Raw genomic sequence first — 16,885 nt, 5'->3', positions numbered from 1 at the left:
ACTCCTCACTCTCTGTGCCGTCACTTTGTTTTGTCACTTTACCGAGGCGTGACCCCCACCGGGGCCTCTGTCTTGTCCTCTGTCGTATCTTCAGCACGTATGTAGCACAGTGCTGGGCACATAGTAGGTGCTGAATACATACGTGTACGTGCGCGTTTGTGTGTACGTATGTATAAAAATGTGTTGCGGTTCCCCACACATTTCACCTTTTCTGATCTAGTCACGTACCGTGTAGAGCCTGAATTCTATAGTGAGTAATGTTTTTTATTATTAAAAAAATTTCTTTTCACGTTTATGTATTTATTTTGAGAGAGAGAGAGAGAGCACGAGCAGGGGAGGGGCAGACAGAGAGGGAGAGAGAGAATCCCAAGCAGGCTCTGTGCGGTTAGTACAGAGCCCGACATGGGTCTCTAACCCATGAACTGTGAGATCGTGACCTGAGCCAAAACCAAGAGACGCTTAACTGACTGAGCCACCCAGTTGCCCCTATAGTGAGTAATTTCTTGATTAAAATGTGAAAACTATGTTCACAGAACCCGTATCACCACCCCCAGAAGCGCTGGACGCGTCTTCCGGTGCCCCAGTAACGCACAGCCGGCCAGTGGCCATCCAGTGGTAGCTGCTTCCTGGTGGTATAGGCAGTGGTGTTGGGGAAAATATCCACATTACAGGCTCAGTGAACATGGGTTTTGTGTGAATGGCGGAGTCGCCTTAGCCAGTGACTGTTAGGCTGTTGAGCTGGGCAGATGCGATCAACAGAGTCTTGGCTCCCTCGTGAGCAGCAGATGGTTTGCTTGTTTGGTATTTTCCTCCAGGTTCCAGGGCTGCCCCGTGACCATGGATCGCAGGGAGCCCCACCTGTCCCCTGCCATCACGCGCACTTCTGACCCTGGCACGCGTGTTTCTGTTTAGCCCCAAGAGCCTCGGAGAGAGACTTGTGAGATTCCGTTTGTGAGGTTGTGGGCAGTTGTTGCTTTTCTTTTTTTGCCTTTTGCTCACATTTCAGCCCAACCAGAAAATTCTGTGTTTTCCGTCTGGTTGAGGTACTCTACCTTCTTGTCTTTTACAAAACGAGTATTTATTTTCTCTTGAACCCTTTGTTTTTTTTAAGTTTATCTTTTTGTTTAGAGAGAGAGAATGAGTGAGAGTACTAGTGGAGGAGGGGCAGAGAGAGAGGGAGACGGAATCCCAAGCAGGCTCCGAACTGTCAGCACAGAGCCTGATGCAGGGCTTGAACTCAGGAATTTTGAGAACATGACCTGAGCTGAAATCAAGAGTCGGATGCTTAACCAACTGAGCCACCCAGGCATCCCTCTCTTGAACGCGTTAGAAGATCATAGAATATTCAGGAAAAACATTAAAACCATTTATAACCCTATTTTCCTTGCACAGATTAAAGAAAAACTTCCATGTTAGTTTCCAAATATATGCACATACTTTGACACGCTTGCAATTAGCGATGTGCTGTTAGACCTGCTGAAATGATTTCCACTTAACTGACATTTATATGTTTATACCTACATGTAATATATGTAATAGGTGGTGTGTATTAAGTATGTTTATATATGTGATACATATGTGTAGCGGATACATGGCACACACATAACATGCACACATATTTTATGGCCTTCATAATACTTCAGTAGCTCCAGTTTAATAGGGGCCTTATTTAATAGGCTCATAATGTTCCATCTTGATTTGTCAAACCACGTTTCTAATGTTGCTTAGAAACTTTTGTTCTGGTGAAGAAGGCAGGACTGCAACTGCGAAGCTGAAAATGTGTTACTTCACGCAAGCGCCTGTGTGTTTGCCCTCAGGGAGTGAAATTCTTCCAAGGGAAGCTGCCCATTAAAAACCTCTCATAACCTACTGAGCGTCTTTGCAGCCACAGCATCCTCGGTAATTAGCTTGTGTCCCGTCCTGCAGGTTCACAGAGATGCTGAGTCACAGCTGGTTTTGCAGGAGTGGAAAAAGGAAAGAAAGGAGATGAGGTAAGAGGGGCCTGCTTCGAATGCGAGTCTGCCCCCCGCCTGCACCCTGCGCGGGCCACACACCTTTCCCAGGGCTGACCCGAGGCAGCCGTCCTTTCTTAGCTGCCGGGTAGGAATGTGCCCCCTTCGTCCTGGAACTAGCGGTGTCCACCCTTCGTGAGGGACATGTGACATTTGCTTGAGGCAGCAGCGACCTTCCTCCCACCTCCTGCCCTTGCCTCCGGAGGCCGGGCTTGAAGGAGCTCTTCCTTCCCATCCCTCTTCCCGGCCGGCTTGACTCGTCCATTTGGGCAGCTGGTGGCCCCGAGGTCGGTCACGCCGGCAGCACGGCGTGGCTCCTGGGACAGCATAGAGGCCGGGCTCTGAACCACGGCGAGGGCTCCTACAGCCCGGCGCTCACTTGTAACCGGGAATGTGCCAGTACTCAGTGTCAGAATGTTTATTGGTGAGGCGGGCCCGCCTGCCGTCTGCGAAGTTTGGCGGGTGGGCATCTCTGGGAACAGTTGTCAGACAGAGACCCGTGGACGGTCGTGCCTGCCTTAGAAGGATGCCGTGTGTGCGGACACTGTTTACTGGGAGGAACGGTCACTGCCTGGGCTCTGGCCTCTGAGCAAGGGCCAGCCTGATTGGGGGGGCAGCGTGCAGAGGGGACAGGATCCTCCCTTGGGGCTGCAGAGGCCACAGCCATATTGAATTCAGTCCTTCCTCCGCCCTCTTGGCGGAGGTGTTGGCTGCCCGGGGCTCATTCTGCCTTGATTCTTTAATGTTGGTCCAAAAGTGCTGCCTGAGAGGGTGAGGGGAGGCGGGGAGGCCTGTCCTGTGATTGAACCTCGGGCCCCACGACCCAAAGGCCAGACCAGGACTCTCAGGTTGTCAGATGAAGGAGCTGCTTCCCCATCACATTCGGTTTTGGATTTAAGTCTCCAGCAACCTCACACCTTAATGAGATGTTTTCACCAAAAGTGTAAAAACCATTTATGTTGTTCTGTTTGCAGACCTAAAGGAGTTTGTGAAATTTTCTACTCTGGTTGTCACAGCATCTGCTGTGATACAGTACAGTATCACCATGTACTGTACAGGTGGCTGCTACCAGCTAGTGGCTTTTGTCACACAGCGTGTACGCGGTTATGTCTTCTGCTGTGTTTGTAACTGATTTATTAACAGTCAAGTGGTATTTATCTACTTTGGGGGACTGTTCTGTGTGTAGGGGTTCCAGCCAGCAGACGGTGCGCCTATCCCGTGTGTGTGTGTGTGTGTGTGTGTGTGTGTGTGTGTGTGTGTGCGCGCGCGTGTGCGTGTGTGCACGTGTGCGATGGGGTGTTGATTTCCACACAGATGCATGGCTGCAGGGCCTTAGAGACTGGGGCGGGTGAGCGGCCTTGCAAAATGCTGTCACCTGGGCTGCAAGGAAGCGGTGAGGCCCTTGGAGCGGTGTAACGGATGATGGAGATTTATTTACGTCACTACAACATAAGCCTTAACTTCTCAGACATCGAAGTACTTTGGAGTTTCTCGTCTGGCTTTAGTTGTCTTACCTTACTCAGTTCTCACTGTAACCGTATAGAAAGGGGGTCTGGATCCCATTCCATAGAGGAGGGAAGTTTGGACATGAGAACATTCTGCATCTGCCCGCATGCCCCTCTCCTCCTCCTCTGTTTTGGTTTGGAAAACATAATGGGTATGTTTAGAGGGTCATCCACGTGTTATCTGGCTGGCCTGACTGGGAAATGTGATCACAGTCATTTTGATGAGTGGATGGACACAGTTTTCCTGATGAGGGGCGGGGGCTGCCCTAGGCCGGTTTTCCCCTCAAGTGAGTCCTATGAAAATAAAAGGGGGATTTTTGTTGTTTTTTTTGTTTTTCAGTATATGAAATTTATTGTCAAATTGGTTTCCATACAACACCCAGTGCTCATCCCAAAAGGTGCCCTCCTCAATACCCACCACCCACCCTCCTCTCCCTCCCACCCCCCATCAACCCTCAGTTCTGTTTTTAAGAGTCTCTTATGCTTTGGCTCTCTCCCACTCTAACCTTTTTTTTTTTCCTTCCCCTCCCCCATGGGTTTCTGTTAAGTTTCTCAGGATCCACATAAGAGTGAAAACATATGGTATCTGTCTTTCTCTGTATGGCTTATTTCACTTAGCATCACACTCTCCAGTTCCATCCACATTGCTACAAAGGGCCATATTTCATTCTTTCTCATTGCCACGTAGTACTCCATTGTGTATATAAACCACAATTTCTTTATCCATTCATCAGTTGATGGACATTTAGGCTCTTTCCATCATTTGGCTATTGTTGAGAGTGCTGCTATAAACATTGGGGTACAAGTGCCCCTATGCATCAGCACTCCTGTATCCCTTGGGTAAATTCCTAGCAGTGCTATTGCTGGGTCATAGGGTAGGTCTATTTTTAATTTTCTGAGGAACCTCCACACTGTTTTCCAGAGCGGCTGCACCAATTTGCATTCCCACCAACAGTGCAAGAGGGTTCCCGTTTCTCCACATCCTCGCCAGCATCTACAGTCTCCTGATTTGTTCATTTTGGCCACTCTGACTGGCGTGAGGTGATATCTGAGTGTGGTTTTGATTTGTATTTTCCTGATGAGGAGCGACGTTGAGCATCTTTTCTTGTGCCTGTTGGCCATCCAGATGTCTTCTTTAGAGAAGTGTCTATTCATGTTTTCTGCCCATTTCTTCACTGGGTTATTTGTTTTTTGGGTGTGGAGTTTGGTGAGCTCTTTATAGATTTTGGATACTAGCCCTTTGTCCGATATGTCATTTGCAAATATCTTTTCCCATTCTGTTGGTTGTCTTTTAGTTTTGTTGGTTGTTTCCTTTGCTGTGCAGAAGCTTTTTATCTTCATAAGGTCCCAGTAATTCATTTTTGCTTTTAATTCCCTTGCCTTTGAGGATGTGTCAAGTAAGAGATTGCTACGGCTGAGGTCAGAGAGGTCTTTTCCTGCTTTCTCCTCTAGGGTTTTGATGGTTTCCTGTCTCACATTCAGGTCCTTTATCCATTTTGAGTTTATTTTTGTGAATGGTGTGAGAAAGTGGTCTAGTTTCAATCTTCTGCATTTGCTGTCCAGTTCTGCCAGCACCATTTGTTAAAGAGACTGTCTTTTTTCCATTGGATGTTCTTTCCTGCTTTGTCAAAGATGAGTTGGCCATACGTTTGTGGGTCTAGTTCTGGGGTTTCTATTCTATTCCATTGGTCTATGTGTCTGTTTTTGAGCCAATACCATGCTGTCTTGATGATTACAGCTTTGTAGTAGAGGCTAAAGTCTGGGATTGTGATGCCTCCTGCTTTGGTCTTCTTCAAAATTACTTTGGCTATTCGGGGCCTTTTGTGGTTCCATATGAATTTTAGGATTGTTTGTTAGATCTAGTTTTGAGAAGAATGCTGGTGCAATTTTGATTGGGATTGCATTGAATGTGTAGCTAGCTTTGGGTAGTATTGACATTTTAACAATATTTATTCTTCTAATCCATGAGCACGAAATGTTTTTTCATTTCTTTATATTGTCTTCAATTTCCTTCATAAGCTTTCTATAATTTACAGCATACAGATCTTGTACATCTTTGGTTAGATTTATCCCTAGGTATTTTATGCTTCTTGGTGCAATTGTGAATGGGATCAGTTTATTTGTCTTTCTGTTGCTTCATTATTAGTGTATAAGAATGCAACTGATTTCTGTACATTGATTTTGTATCCTGCAACTTTGCTGAATTCATGTATCAGTTCTAGCAGACTTTTGGTGGAGTCTCTCGGATTTTCCATGTATAATATCATGTCATCTGCAAAAAGCGAAAGCTTGACTTCATCTTTGCCAATTTTGATGCCTTTGATTTCCTTTTGTTGTCTGATTGCTGATGCTAGAACTTCCAACACTATGTTAAACAACAGCGGTGAGAGTGGACATCCCTGTCGTGTTCCTGATCTCAGGGAGAAAGCTCTCAGTTTTTCCCCGTTGAGGATGATGTTAGTTGTGGGCTTTTCATAAATGGCTTTTATGATCTTTAAGTATGTTCCTTCTATTCCGAGTTTCTCGAGGGTTTTTATTAAGAAAGGTTGCTGAATTTTGTCAAAGGCCTTTTCTGCATCGATTGACAGGATCATATGGTTCTTATCTCTTCTTTTATTAATGTGATGTATCACGTTGATTGATTTGTGAATGTTGAACCAGCCCTGCATCCCAGGAATGAATCCCACTTGATCATGGTGAATAATTCTTTTTATATGCTGTTGCATTCGATTTGCTAGTATCTTGTTGAGAATATTTGCATCCATATTCATCAAGGATATTGACCTATAGTTCTGTTTTTTTGTTGGGTCTCTGGTTTGGGAATCAAAGTAATGCTGGCTTCATAGAATGAGTCTGGAAGTTTTCCTTCCCTTTCTATTTTTTAGAATAGCTTGAGAAGGATAGGTATTATCTCTGCTTGAAATGTCTGGTAGAACTCAAAAGGGGGATTTTGATTTCAGTAACTTAAAAAGAGACTCTTCTGAATTGTTCTGTCTGGCTTTGCTCTTTTCTTGCTTCTTCAGAGAAATGACCAAAAATTTCTTCAACACCCAGTTCGGAAGCTTGTTCCGCACAGACCAGAATCCCACCTACTTCCTGAGGCGCCTGTCCCGCTTTGCTGACATCTACATGGCGTCTCTGAGCTGCCTCCTGAACTACGACGTCAGCCACACGTTCTACCCCCGGCGGACTCCACTGCAGCACGAGCTGCCCGCCTGGTCGGACCGGGCCCCGGCCCTCAGACCCCCGCTCCTGCAGGAGGCCCAGGCCGAGTAAGCGGGCCCGCCCGCGGAAGAGGCCGGAAGCCGACCCCCGGCCGGCTGGACGTGTGCGGTCGACTCGTGTGCAAATGAGTGTCGCTTTCGGCCAAGACACAGATACACCTTTTGATATTTATTTGGTACCTTTGGGAGACCCCTCCCCGAGTTGTCGGGACAGACGCCGGCAGCCCGGCCTCTGCGTTTCCCGTACCGGTTGGGCTTCAGGGCAGGCCGGGTGTTGAAACTGTGATTGGCCGTCGTGTTTACCAAGGTCCCGGCCCGGGCGTCCTTTTTCCGGGCCGGGTGAGACCTCTCGATGCCGGTCTCCGTTCCAGCGGCGGAAGTGCCGAAACCCTTCTTGCCTCTTCGTGGGCCAGGGGCCGAACGTTCACAGGCAGCGCTCCGGGAGCCGCAGGGGACCGCAAGCCGCTCGCCGCAGGCTCCACAGTAGCCTCGCACGGAGGCACGGGGCGTAGACGGTCCCCAAGCCGCGGCCGACTCCCCGGGCCCGCGGCGCTGGGGCTTCGGCCTCCTGGCGCCTCGCTCGAAGGGAGACTCGGCCTCCCTGGGCCGTCTTCTGTGAAAGAACAGGAGGAGGCGCGGGTCCCCCGACCCTCCCTCGCTTGGCCTCCGTGTCCGCTCGCTGTGCCCGCCCCCTGCCGGGGAAGCCGCGCGGTGCCACGTGTCGTGGGCGGTTCACTGCTTCCCCAGGGCAGGGGAAGAGGGGGAGCGGAGCTTCGGGTTTACTCCCCGGCCTGCAGAACAGACGGCGTGCGTCCGGCCGCCAGCGCCCGCGGGATTTGTGATGGGCCTCGCGGGAGTTCGTCGCCCCTGAAAACGCCACCCCAGCGTTGGTTTGCTGCGCCCGTCGGCGGGCAGAAAGTGACACAGGCGAAGAAATGTCCTTGTGATGAAATGCCCCGCCGGGACCCCTGCTGGGTTGTGAGAATCTTGTCAAAACACACGCGTTAACCAGCAGTTGGGGAGGAGGCGGCCGTGTCACCGCGTAGCCCTCGCGGTTCCTCCCTGCCGTGTTTGTGTGGCTATTTTGGGAGCGTGGGTGGCTTTCTTTAGGCGGTTGTGCTGAGGGTGGGAGAGGGTAAGGGCCTGGCAGCCCGGAGGCGGCCGAGGCGCAGCCCGGCTGGCCGAGTGCCCAACGCGCGCGACTCTCGTGCTTTACCCTGCAGCATGGCAGGTCCACGGAAGGGGGGCTTGCGGAGAGCGCTCGCCGTGTCCGCGGTTTCAGTGTGGCAAATGTATCAGAACCAGGGGTTGATGAAATGCTAGCTTCATCAGAAATTAAATGAGTTCCCTGACATACGTTGCGATGCCCTTTGCAATGCCCTTTAGACCCAGTCGACCCGATTTGGCCCCCTTGTTGTAAATTTTTGTTATAAACACAGTATTCCATTCTTTTGTTGGGAATGGGATAGGCATTTTGTCTGCTGTGTGTTAGCTCCTATGTGTTTTGAGCATCAGAGGGTATTGGAGACGGGCATTTAATGGGCACAGGTGGATGCCCAGAACTGCTTGGTGTTAAGGTCTTCGGTGGACGAGCTGGTGCTGTTGGCCTTAGAGTTTCTGCTTGGAGAAGCTGAGCGAGGAAGCAAAAAAAGTCTTTTCTTAGTTTTGATCTAATCAGGTAGTTAGGGGATGTTAGGTGCCCATTGCATTGTGTTTGTTTCCTCCAGAATGAAGTAGAGATATTTTTAAAACTGTCTTTTACGGATAGCTAGGTTAGGTGACGCACGCCTTAGGGGAGAACATTTTCTCGGGGTGAATAGTGAATTTTACAATATATTACCAATTAAGATTTCAGTCTCTGGGCCATCGGACATGGCGGGATTGAGATCTGGCGTGTGTAGCAGAAGCCTGGCGTCTGTCTCAGCAGGTCCCATGGAGCACACACTTGGTGGACGGCGCCCACGCCAGGGCCAGCAGCCTGGGTCAGGACAGCCGTTTCCACGGCAAGGACAGACACGGGCATTCTCGCGTGTGCTCAGTCAGGGTGGATCGTAACCTGTCCCTCTCGGGACTCTGCTGGGACTTGGCCCGCTGCGCTGGGCGTCACGTTCTCCCCAGTTCTCTGTTGTGCACACTGATGAAAGCGTATCGGTACAAGCGAAGCGAGTCTCCTTTCTACCATTAAAAAAAAAAATCAGTTTGGAAAGTGAACACAATTAAATTGGTCTGCACATTGAAAAATAGCTTTGGTTAGGCTGGTGGTTCGGGGGCGGCGCGTGCCTGCTGCAGAGCCCGGGTCGGCTCGTGGTACCCACAGCAGACCGCCCTGGCGGGGGCCTGCACGACTGGCATTGCAGCCGTTTATGGATGAAACTCGGCTTTTCAGGTATCTTAGGAGTTTGGCGCAGGGCTCCCCCTTTCCTCCTCATATAGCCTCTTTTGTCTTCTTTCTCTTTTCAGCTCCACTTCCTGCCATCACCATTAAGGCGATGTAACATAAACCACCTGTTACTGATTCAGACCCATCTTAGACCAAATTACTAGTTGTGTGAATGTATTGCCCCTCTTAATTATCGCAGAAGAGAAATGAGAAGTAATCTTCCCTCCTAGCTAATTGAGCTTTGGGTGAACTAAACGGCTTTTCCTCTCTCTTCCTCCCAAAGGCCTTTTAAGCAGTAGAGTGTGCTAAATATTGGACCTGATTCCCTCTGCTGAAGGCTCATTTGCTGCCAACGACCCACTCGCGGGCTCTTTTCCAGAATGCTCTAAGACTAAACTTGGCCGGAGGCAGGGTTCCTTGATTGCTCTATTCAACTACTGGGGAGCCTGTGTTTTGCCCTGTTAATACTAATTTCCTTTCGTACCAATTTTTTTTTCTCTTTCTGTCTCTTTTTTTCCTTTCTTTTTTTTTTTTTTTTTTTTTTTTGCATTAGCATTTGGGAGCCTGGCTCCAAGTTTAGCTAACCTTTAACACCCTGGCGGATTAAAGAAAGGGAGTGAAGTTTCTCTGATGCAGCATTCAGCGAGCCTTGCCCGTAAAGAGCCAGATAGGAAGCACTGGCGGCTTTGCCGGCGATTTTCTGTGGCCACTGCTCTAGGGACGGGCACGCCTTGTGCCATCACCACCTGATGTACAAAAACTGCTGCAGGCTAGACTTGGCTCCCCAGCCGGAGTTTGCACGCCCTTCCCCCCCCTCCCCGCGCGAGTGGCGTGTGGCGGTGGCTCCGGCAAGCTCACCTCGCTAAGAGCACGCAGGGGAACGAGGTCAGAGCTGCGTGCGGCCGCTGGAGAGACGCTCTGGAGGCGAGCGCGCCGTGGTCCCCTAAGCGGCTCCCCGGGCACGTGCACGCCCGTGGCCGGCGTTTGCGGCACGCAGCGTGACCGTTGCGGGGTGGAACTGGACGGGCCCGGCGCTCGCCGACTGTCCTTCGTTGCGCTGACCTGTGGTGGTGCTCGCGGACCCGATGGGCGTGGGTGCCCAGAACACCCTTCCCAACCGCAGGACTCCCCCCTCCGGCCGCCGGGTGAGCCGCTTACCATCCTCAGCTGGTGGCCCACGTCGAGAGCTGCCCTCCAGAAAAAGCCCTGCCTCGGACCAAGTCCTGCCCCCTTCCTGGAGCAGCCGGCTCCTGCCCTGCCAGCCCCAATTCCTTCCCTTCTCGTTCCTTCTCCTCCGTTTCGGGGTGTCGATCCCAAGAACACTCCCCCCACACTCTTCCTGCACGTGAACTCCATCTGGGCGTCTGCTTCCCCGGGGACCCACCCCGCTACAGCACTTCTGTACTGTGTACTGCACGCTTGGACCCGGGCTGGGGAAACCGTGTTCTAGGTATTTAGCAGAATGGCAGGTTGTGCCTGTAGGGTATCGGGCACGACAGATGCGAGCTAGGTGGACTTACTATTTATTCTGAATGTGAATTTGCTATTTATTCTAAATGTTGATTTTCTGTTACAGGATATTGAACTTAGTGCCAAATAAAAATTTGAATTATGTCGTCCAGTTCACTAAGTCGTATGTTTTTGTGTGCTTTAGTGGCAAAGCCGTATCAAATTTAACGTGCCCTAAAAAGAACACCCTGTTGAGGAGAGGAAGACGTGTGGGTCATTTCTCGCTCCTTTTGTCCCAGCACCCCAGCAAAGCACACTCGCTCGTTTTCAGAGCTTGAAGAATGCAGTTAAGGCACAGACAGAAAATTGGCATGAGCTTCAGACTTAGGCAGGCAGCAGAGAACCCCCCCGGAGTCTCTGTTCCCTCTTGAGAGCAAGGAGAAGACAGTCATCCACGTGGTTGTCTGCAAATTACCAGGAAGGCTCAAACGTGGAAGCAATGTTTTGCGGACAGAAATTACCGAATAATACAAAATTAGGAGTGACTGCTATGAAGTCACATCGCTACTGGGTTTTGGATAAATTTATAAATATTTTGAAGAGCTTTTTTTTAAAAATTGTTTCTCTGTGTGTGTGTCCATGTGCGCACGTATTTAACCACCTTATTTTCCTTGACCTCTAGATGTGCCGGGAACTGCGCCTCAGTCACTCCTCCCATGGGTAGCCTGCCGGTCTTCCTTTTTTAAAAAAAATTATTTTAATGTTTATTTTTGAGATACAGAGTGGGAGTCGGGGAGGGGCAGAGAGAGAGAGGGAGGCACAGAATCTAAAGCAGGCTCCAGGCTCCGAGCTGTCAGCACAGAGCCCGACGCAGGGCTCGAACTCACGGACCATGAGATCATGACCTGAGCCAAAGTCGACTGCTTAATCGACTGAGCCACACAGGTGCCTGTGCTGGTTTGCCTTTTAATCGCTTGCCTTTTTGCACCTGTGATAGTGGTACTGGCGGACTCACCGGACAATCTGTGCTTCATTCGTTTTGGGGAGCGATCTAGAAACGTGGCATTGCTTTCATCATGGCGTGTTGTCCTAGAAGAGATGGTGAGCTGCGCCTTTCCTGGAGTTGTGAAAAAATTTAAGACACGGGGCCAGCAGAATTTCTCACCTAACTCTGCAACACCTCTGATGACGCGGAAGTTATTTGGGCCCTGAGGGCATCCGGAGAGCCTGAGGTCTGCTCAACCCAGGCTTTCACTTCTCTGTCGACAGCAGTGATTCCCAAACCTGGCCAGTCCTGCCCCATAGCGAACATCTGGAAGTGTGTGGTGGGTTGTTTGGGGGGGGGGGGGTGCTTCCTTGTCACAGTGATGGGAGGGCCACTCTGGTCTTTAAGGGCAGGGACCTGGCATAGCAGACATCCTGCATTGCTTGGGAGAGCTGTGCACAGTGAACAACCGTCCCAAATCTATGCATCACCACTGGGAAGTTCCAGAACATTTCCATCACCCCAAAACTACTAATCCCATTCCTTCCTTCCCCCTGTCCCTGGCAATCACTAATCTATGAGTTTGCTTATTCTGGAAATTTCATATAGTGGAATCATACGGTGTGTGGTCTTTTGTGTCTGCCTTCTTGGCATGGCATTTTCAGGTTTTATCCGTGGTTTCGCATGCATCGGCAGTACTAATTTTCCTTTTAGGGTGGAATGATACATCACTGGATATACCACTGGTTATCCATAAGATGATGGACGTTTGGGTTGTTTCTCCTTTTTGGCTATTATGAATAATGCTACTATGAACATGACTATATAAGTTATATGGACATATATATATATATATATATATACACACACTTGGGTATATACTTAGGAATTTCTGGGATTTCTGGATCACTATGTTTAAGTTTTTAAGGAGCTGCCAAACTTTTTCCAAGTGGCTCCGCCATTTTCCATCTCCACCAGCAACGTACGGACCTTCTGATTTCTCCGCGTCCGTGCCAACACTTGCTATTAGCTGTCTTTTTGATTATAGCCCTCCTGGTGGGTGTGAAGCGGTATCTCGTTGTGGTTATCACGTCTTCTTCAGCAAACAAGACAGAATTAAGAAAGAAGAACTTATAAGGCAGGTCTTGGCTAAATCGAAAGGCCCCGGTTAGGGCTAAAAGGTGGATTTTACCTTCAAAGTTTGACCCTTCCCGTGGCAAACTCTTTTTGTTTCCCAAAACACTGGTTTTGTTCCGTTGACTTCGTTTCTGTTCCATAAACATTTATTGAGCACATGGCACGTACCAGACACTGGGCTAGGTGCCGACAACAAAGATGGAAGAGGCGGGTCCCCGCCTTTGGGAGCTTACACTCTAACAGGGAAAGGAGACAAAGGTCATAGTTAGTGTCGGGGAGGAGGCAGTGAAGTGCCATAGAGAGGTACAAAGGAAGGACCGAGGAGCGGCAAGTCCCCCGGGTTGGTGGGTGGACTTAACGTGGCCCCTCACCCACAGAAACAAAGCGATCCTTCAGATTAACAAAGAGATGAGGTATTGCTGGAGTGCTTCATACTTTAAAACGTCAAGGGACCTTCCTTTCCGAAAGGCGACGTCCTGAGGATTCGCAGCTGACAGCCTCGAGGCGGCTCTGGCTGACGGGCAGCTGGCCGCGGGGATGGCGGGCCGCTGCTGGTCTGGGCCCTCACAGCGCCCCCAGGGGGTCACTGCCATCCGGCTGCTGGTCTTCAGCGTCCTGGAAAAGAGAGGGGCCTGAAACACGCCGGGCGCGGGACCTTCCGCTTGTCAAGTCTTTCCAGGTTGAGCCTTCCCTCCGGCCACCGGTCTGAAGCCTTGAAGGGGTTCAGGACATACTACCCCAAGATATGGCACCTTGGCATTTTTAATATCTTAAGCTGAAGGAATTTTTGAAAAAAACAGGAGCAGCAGGATGGTCACTCCGACCTTCCCCTCCTTGTCCCTCCCTCTTCCTCCTGTTCCAGGACAAAAGACGACACTTATCACCAGAGACGAGGAATTTGGGGCCAGGAAATCTGCACAAACAACCTGGTTAAACTAACCCTTTATTTTCTAGTTTGCTTCACCATTTACTACCCCAAGCCCAAACCCCTGTCTCGTCCATTCTTGTTTCTTTGTGTAAAAGATAGAAAAGTTTCCTGCCCTCGGCTGTCCGGAAGGCCCCCGCGTACATGTGAACTTTCAATAAAGTGTATATGCTTTTCTCCTGTGAATCTGTCCAGATTACTTTTCCCACCCAGCCAGGGACCCTAAGAGGTGGAGGAAAACTTCTGCCTTCCCTACAGCCTAAACAGTCCCTCTCCAAGTGCTCTGCCCACACGTCTGTGGTAGGAGGGTCTGTTCACGTGGCCGTCTATCTTGTGTCGGGAGGCGGGATGGTTGTTCTGGGGGCAGTCGCTGCTGCTTGAAGCTTGTGTGCCCTAGACAGGCCATTTCAATTCTGCTGTTTCCCCCTCATCTGTAAAGGGCCATAATAATATTTACCTCACAGGGAGGTATGAAGATTAACTTAGGTACTACCTTAAGGAAGGTATCGGCACCCTACAAAAGGTGGCTATTAATAGGATTACAAAACACTGCTTTCAGGGGCGCCTGTGTGGCTCAGTTGGTTAAACGTCTGACTTCGGCTCAAGTTATGATCTCACAGTTCGTGACTTCAAGCCCTGCATTGGGCTCTGCACTCATGGTGTGGAGTCTGCTTGGGATTCTCTCTCTCTCTCTCTCTCTCTCTGTCTCTGTCTCTGTCTCTGTCTCTGTCTCTCTCCAACTTGCACTTTCTCTTCTCTCAAAATAAAGAAAGAAACCTAAAAAAAAGTTAAAACCTTTCAGATGAAAAATTCTTGAGCATTTGATAGAGTCCACTCAGAAGCCCTATTCCAGAGGCAGCACCCAAGCCTTGTGCCGTCTGCGGCTCTGATTGGCACCGAAGTTTCGTTAATTAGCATGAGACGTGTTCCAGATGACTGGATTGGCTACAGATATTGTATAGGCACCCCACCTTCAATAGAAAAGGTAGGAGAGTGTAGAAGGTCACTTGTGGGAACGGCACCCTCAGCTTAGGACTTCTATTCCTGGAACTTTTTTTTGCCACCCGGTCTGATGAGAAAGGTTCATCTGACTCCTGCATTTGGGATACCCTCTCTCCTGCCTCGGGAGAATCCTTCATGCCCGGGGCTGGCAGGACCCTCAGAAGGGGAGAAGCAGCTGAGAAGACCTGAAGAGCTTTGAATAAGATGGATAACATTCCCCCCACCTCCCCGGCAGCTGTTTCAATGAGGCCGATTTCCACACAACAACGCTTTTACAGAAATAAACTACTAGTTGAGATAGGCATAGCTGAACTTACCCTTTCAATTTGGATGGGGAAACTTTTACGCGGGTTTGATTAGAAACACAAAATAGGATAAGATCTGGTTATTTTTCAATCTATCGCAATAGGAACACAAGATCTTTACGTTTGGTTCACTGCAGAAAAACAGAAACGTCGATTGCACTATACGAGCTTAAAAATGGGGCGATACAGTATTTCTGTAATGTTTCAGCACCACCTTACAAGAATTCAACAACCATGACGTCTTGAGAGGAAGGGCGGCATATGTTCACGCGCAAAACAATCGCAGCAGCTCTCTGGCTGTGCTTCCTTTTTCATGAGGGTTCTAGACCAACAGCCCAGATTCAAGTTATTTCCTTCGGCCTGAGTGATGCCGTCAGCTCCGTCTGCTGAGGTACATACTAGCTGCCAATTCTTATCTTTATATAAAAAGAAGCGTCAAATGTTATCACTAGCTTCTCCCTCCAGACCCGGTAATAGATGACAGGTAGGATGTACCTTCCACATTCAGTGTGAATCAGGTACCTTGCCATGGGCTCCCTCTGGGTTGAAGTCAGTGGGGCCCCAGCTAAGCTCAGAGACCACTAATTAGAAAGAAACAAATGGTTATTTCTTGGAATACCAGAGCAGAACACGCCCCTCTAGATGTAAAAGATTTCATCAAAGTGAGATAGGGCAACTGAAGGACTCCATAAAAATCTGCTTTTGCTCCTTTCCCGCGTCTCTTCTTGCTAGGACCTGCACCCCCACCCCGCTCCACACGTGCCTCGGAAGGCACATCCCTTATGACCTCCCCGTCAGGCGCAGGAGTTCATGATTTCTCTAGAACAGATAACATCTAAGGTGAGAATGACTGGAGTAAGCCATCATATGCTTATTCCAGACCACCTGATCTAGACACCTCTACGCCAAGGCCCTCTGGCTCCAAGGACTAACACCTGGACCCTCGTCTCTGTTCTGGCTGTTTCCCGGAAGCCTGAGAGGACGTGTACGCCAGACCCAGAACAAAGACTAGACTGACGCTCCTTTCCTGTCATGGCCTCCCGGGCACTCCGTCTGCATCTGCTCTCTCTGTATGTTCAATAAACTCTGCTCTCACTTCCTGCTGGCTCGCATTTGATTTCCAGGACCAAGGAGCCTCTGGGCTGGTCCCGTGGGACCCGGCCCGCTGGCATCCAAAGGAACAAAGCTCCGAAGACAAGAAGCAGCCCTGACAATGGGCAGAAACTTTTTGCTGACAATGTAAATAGGTTTATTTAAAAACATTTTTTTTAATGTTTATTTATTTTTGAGATGCAGAGAGAGACATGGCATGAGTGGGGGAGGGGCAGAGAGAGAGGGAGACACAGAATCCCAAGCAGGCTCCGGGCCCTGAGCTGTCAGCACAGAGCCCAACGCGGGGCTTGAACTCAGACTGTGAGATCATGATCTGAGCCAAGGCCAGACGCTCAACCAACTGAGCCACCCAGGTGCCCCAACTTTTTTTATTTATTGAGAGACAGAGCATGAAGATGGGAGGGGCAGAGAAAGGGGGAGACACAGAATCTGAAGCAGGCTCCAGGCTCTGAGCTGTCAGCACAGAGCCTGGCACGGGGCTCGAACTCACAAACTGTGAGATCATGACCTGAGCTGAAGTCAGACGCTCAGCCAACTGAGCCACCCAGGCGCCCCTAAAAACATTTTTTAAAGTAGGTTCCATGCCTAGCATGGGGCTTGAACTCATGACCCTGAGATCAAGAGTCACATGCTTGGGGCAGCTGGGTAGCTCGGTTGGTTGAGTGTCCAACTTCAGCTCAGGTCTTGATCTCAGGGTTCATGAGTTTGATTCCTGCATTGGGCTTGCTGATGTCAGCACATAGCCCACTTCAGACCTTCTGTCCCCTTCTCTCTCTGTCCCTCCCCCACTTGTGTTCCCTCTCTCAAAAATAAATAAAACATTAAAAAAAAAAAAAGAGTCGCATGCT

The 16,885-nt window shown here is 49.7% G+C and overlaps 3 protein-coding genes across 3 annotated transcripts in view; 1 reads left to right on the top strand and 2 right to left on the bottom strand.

Annotated features, from left to right (window-relative positions):
* Positions 1-7,256, top strand: part of NT5DC3 (5'-nucleotidase domain containing 3) — a 61,130-nt gene extending 53,874 nt beyond the window's left edge. Inside the window, exons 13-14 of the mRNA XM_042993053.1 lie at positions 1,927-1,991; positions 6,541-7,256. Coding sequence (XP_042848987.1) covers positions 1,927-1,991; positions 6,541-6,793 — 318 coding nt within the window. The 3' untranslated portion in view covers positions 6,794-7,256. The remainder of the gene's footprint in view (positions 1-1,926; positions 1,992-6,540) is intronic.
* LOC122240539 lies at positions 7,166-10,192 on the bottom strand. Its single transcript, XM_042993712.1, has 2 exons — positions 9,980-10,192; positions 7,166-8,916 (listed from the first exon to the last, which is right to left on the bottom strand). Exon 2 carries the CDS (start codon positions 8,186-8,188, stop codon positions 7,166-7,168), a length of 1,023 nt encoding a protein of 340 aa, XP_042849646.1. The 5' UTR covers positions 8,189-8,916; positions 9,980-10,192.
* Positions 10,193-12,914: 2,722 nt separating this feature from the next.
* Positions 12,915-16,885, bottom strand: part of STAB2 (stabilin 2) — a 163,632-nt gene continuing 159,661 nt past the window's right edge. Inside the window, exon 69 of the mRNA XM_042993052.1 lies at positions 12,915-13,307. Coding sequence (XP_042848986.1) covers positions 13,257-13,307 — 51 coding nt within the window. The 3' untranslated portion in view covers positions 12,915-13,256. The remainder of the gene's footprint in view (positions 13,308-16,885) is intronic.

This window comes from Panthera tigris, chromosome B4 (genome assembly GCF_018350195.1).
Source record: "Panthera tigris isolate Pti1 chromosome B4, P.tigris_Pti1_mat1.1, whole genome shotgun sequence".
NCBI classification, from domain to species: domain Eukaryota; kingdom Metazoa; phylum Chordata; class Mammalia; order Carnivora; family Felidae; genus Panthera; species Panthera tigris.
Note: the sequence above shows the minus strand (reverse complement) of the source record. Positions and strands in the feature narration are given on the sequence as shown.

Bases quoted from the DNA above. Each gene is read 5' to 3' on its own strand.
- LOC122240539 (XM_042993712.1), bottom strand. From the start codon at position 8,188: ATGGAATACTGTGTTTATAACAAAAATTTACAACAAGGGGGCCAAATC.